General features: G+C 51.1%; 1 protein-coding gene across 1 annotated transcript in view; it reads right to left on the bottom strand.

The window, feature by feature from the left end:
- Nucleotides 1-4,170, bottom strand: part of IFT122 (intraflagellar transport 122) — a gene marked incomplete in the record, with an annotated part of 100,738 nt that overhangs the window by 49,990 nt on the left and 46,578 nt on the right. Inside the window, 2 exon segments of the mRNA XM_014592486.2 lie at nt 1,934-2,136; nt 3,997-4,135. Of these exon segments, the coding sequence (XP_014447972.1) occupies nt 1,934-2,136; nt 3,997-4,135 (342 nt within the window).

Below are 4,170 nucleotides of genomic sequence, written 5' to 3'. Positions count from 1 at the left end.
AAGGGGCAGCCCCTGCTTCCTTCCGGGGCTGCGGCTCGAGGCCCCAGGTGATGTCATGTCCCCTGACGTCTGGCTGCAACAGACCCAAGGAGCTCAGCCACAAGCCATCTGCTAGACAGCTCGGCTCTCGGGCTAACGCAGTTATATTTTCACTTCACATTTCCATGCAGCCCACTTAACTTTCCTTATTTTGAGCAAAGAACACGGACACACACACACACACAAACCTGCTTAACTTCATGTGACCTAGATTTCTCACATCTCTGTGCCCAGAGAGCCTATTCTTCCTGCAGCACCTAGCAGGGACCCAGCATTGTCTAGACATGCGGCTTTAAGCCACTACCTGCCCTGTAGGGACCTGGCCTAAGTAATGGTCTCTGGCTCCCCTTCAGCAATCCACTGAGGCTGCAGCTCTTGCAAATCTCCTGCCTCCTGGGTGAGCCACGGCCACTAATCTACTCTGCATGCAGTCCAGGCCATGGCGCCAACGCTGCCAGAAAGCCTTTGACCTGTGGCCAAAACTAAACTCCATGCTACCCTGCAATGCACCCCAGAGGGGAGACTCCCTTCTTCTGCCCTAGGAACACTCTCAAGGTCATCAGCAGGTAATCGGCCTGGGGGAGACGTGGAGGAGCACTCACCTGCCCATTCTTCAGGACCACTAGGAGACCTTCCACCTTGATGTAGCGGATGAGGGACTCCATCTGCCACTCCCGCTCCTTCACGCCACTGAAGGACAGGCACTGTAGCCGCTTCTCCTAGAAAGCACGCCCAGCTCCACAGGGATGGCCAACAGGGTTGGTGCTCCCAGCCCTCCCAGGTGCCCTTTTCTCCCAGCCAGCTCTCACTGGCTGAGAGCAGGGACTTGGGGAGCCGGTGCCCTGGGGTTATGCACACCCGGGTCCTAGCTACCCCACCCAGCCCCTGTGATGTGCGCTGCTGACCCTTCACACCAGTGCTCCCCACAGAGCCCAGCTCAGCCCCAGACCTCAGTGCAGACAGCCAGGCCGCCGGCCAGAGGCAGCACTCAGCACACACCCATCCCTACATGTTGCACTCCTCAAAGTTCTAGACTTCCAGAGGGCTGTCACTTGTGTCTTAAGCCAGCAGTGACACCTGAAGGGTTCCTTCCATTCTATCGCCTCTAGTCGGCCTGGGTAAGACCAACTCCACCTCTACCCCAAGAACGATGCTGGGCTAGCCCCTCTCCAAGTCTTCCCAAACTGCTTTCGGCATTGAGCCAGACACTTTCTAGGAATCTAAGATGAGAAACTTGTTTCTGTGAAACAAATCTCTTAGGAAGCAAAACATCTTTGATTATTATTGAATTCATATACAATTTTTGTGTACATGCTTATTTAAAAATTGATCTTCATTTTGTCGGACACCAATTTATGCTTCAAGTCATTAAAATAAATCTAATCTCGGGACCAGCAGATGGCGTAATGGCTACGTCTCTGGACTCCCATGTAGTTGACCGCAGTTCGAGTCCTGGACCCGATAGCTTAACTTCACACCGGGCACATATGCATGCGTGCCCAAGATCCCGAGAGGAGAATGAACGAGAAGGAATTGTGGTGTGACCATCCCCCCCTGGAGGGTGATTTCTCACTTTCTGTCTCTCTGTCTCTCTCTGTCTTTCTGGCAAGTGCATGTGCCCTATAGCAAAAACCTCTCAAAAAAAAAAAGAAAAATCTAATCCGAGTCTGACAAACGCTGAGAGGAAAAGTACTCTCCAATGTATGGTTAACGGTTGTGTAGTAGAGTCTGACCTCTCTAGATTCAGAAAAACGAAAGCCAGCCAACAGCCCCTGAGGTTGATGGGAAGGGCCTTGTCTCCTGGGGACCTGTGAGAAATCACAAGGTGGGACAGGTCCCTATCCTGGGGGGAGGGAGCAGAGTCAGTCCAGCCCCTCCACACGCTGCTGCCCACCTGGCACAGGATGATGTGTTGGGCACACACCACCAGGAGGTTGCACTCAAACTTCTTGACGATCTTCTCCTTCACCCGGTAATGCATGTCTGACGAGTCATCTGAGTACAACTCGTAGATGAGGATTTTCTCTGGCAGTTGGATAGCTAATCGATTTTTGTAGATGGCAATTTTCTTGACAAGCTCTTTGCATTTAATCCGAACTGTCAAAGAAAAGAAAATCCAGTTCTAGCAAGAGGTTGTTAAGTAAGGTGGAAGGCAGAGAAATTAAAAGCTATCATTTACTTAATGTTACTGACAATTAAAGTGAGATATTCTCATTTAAAAATCTTAACGGAGCATCTAATATGTACAGTCAGCTCTGGGGAGCGGAGGGACCAAAGTCATACACACTTTCTGTGGTCCAAAGCACAGTACTGAGTAGAAAATAAAACACCCAGGGCTGTGATTGCTGGCTGAACATCAATATGGACAAGTCTGCACAGCACTAATGGCCCCGGCCACCCAGAGCCCGCCTAAGGGACGAACCTCATCCCTGGTCCCTCTGCACCCCCTCCTAACAACGAGGTGTGGCGTGTCGTTTCTGGGACATGCTCCGCCATACACTCTCACTACAGACCAGCTGGGAAAACCCCAGAAGGGCCACTGAGAGCCACCCAAGTGCTAGACTCTCATCATCATCGCTGGGTTCTTCAAACAGGGTGCTTCCAGATGGAGACCAAAGCACGCTCATTTGCATCTACAGACAACTCCTAACCTGGATCCCTATGCAACGGTACCCAGCTGGGCACTGTGGCCAGACATCTAGACATGAATCCTCTTGAATTAAGTGGATTCTTAGCCTACCTAATCAACACTGCTACTCACATGACCAGAGGCGGGGACTGAGGCGAGAGCCTGGACTGACTGCACTAGGCTGGAACCCTGATCTTCTAACCGAGCCTAAGCCAACTCGCTGACCCTGCTCATCTCCTGGGAGAAAGACCCACTAGGTCAGCAGGTGGTGTGGCGGCGAAGGCGCTGGACTCCCACATGCACGGCCAGCTGTGGTTGATTCAAACCTCTGACCTTTCTCCCTTTCTCTTTCTTTCTCTCTCTCTGGTGAGTGTAAGTGCTCTATAGCAAATTAAAATACAATAATAATGGGACCAGCAGATGGTGAAATGTTTACATCACTTGGGGAACCAGCAGTTAGCGTAATGGCTATGTTGCTGGACTCCCACGTAGTCGACCGCGGTTCGTGTCCCAGACCCGGTGGCTTAAAACTCACGCCGGGTGCGTGTGCGTGCGTGCCCAAGATCCCGAGAGGAGAATGGAGGAGAAGGGATTGCGGCGTGACCATCCCCCCTGGGGGGTGATTTCTCGCTTTCTGTAAAACTCATGCCAGGTATGGGTGTGCACGTGTGCCCAAAATCCTGAGAGAAGAATGGAGGAGAAGGGATTGTGGCACGGCCATCCCCCCAGAGAGTGATTTCTCACTTTCTGCCTCTGTCTTTCTCTGTCTCTCTGGTGAGTGTACACGTCCTATAGCAAATAGCTCTCTCAAAAATAAATAAATAAATAAATAAATAAATAAATTTATGATAAGTAAAATTAGATAAATAATTTTTAAAAACAATAATAAGAGAGCAGATTCACTAGGAGACAAGCAGACTAGGCTGATGGAGAAGCACCAAACAACTCCAGCCAGAGAGAATGAAGGTCCACAAAGACCCGTGCAGGCCACTGCCCTGGCTCTGCCTGGACTCGCCCTCCTTCCTCAGGGCTCTTGTGCTCCTCGGAGTCCTCTGCAGCTCAGAGCACTTTCTTAGAGCACTTTACTGCGTTCATGCTTTATTGCTCACAGAGCACTGTATTAGAGTACTTTTTTAGAGCACTTTATCGATTTCCTAAGATCCCCAAAGAAGTCCCCTCTGCTCCTGCCTAAAACAGCAAGACCCAGAGTCTAATGTGTTTTCAAAAGGCCAAGGCAAGACGTTTCCTGCCCTCTCTCGTGCCCTGTGACCAGCTCTCTCAGCGACCTTCCTTGCCACTGGAGAGCAGGTAGTCCGGAGCCCTCTCACCTTTCTGCTCAGTGATCAGGTGCTGCACGATGACATCGGTCATGCTGTCCCTGTAGGCATATCGGTCCTTGTAGAGCCCATGAACCGTGCTGAAAATCAGCTGGTATAAGGAAATGGTGCCGTCCTGGCAGCCCACCACCTGCAAGGCAAAAGAGCTGACCAGTCCCAGCTCTC

The sequence above is a fragment of the Tupaia chinensis genome, unplaced genomic scaffold, assembly GCF_000334495.1.
Source record: "Tupaia chinensis unplaced genomic scaffold, TupChi_1.0 Scaffold000704_1, whole genome shotgun sequence".
Classification (NCBI taxonomy): domain Eukaryota; kingdom Metazoa; phylum Chordata; class Mammalia; order Scandentia; family Tupaiidae; genus Tupaia; species Tupaia belangeri.
Note: the sequence above shows the minus strand (reverse complement) of the source record. Positions and strands in the feature narration are given on the sequence as shown.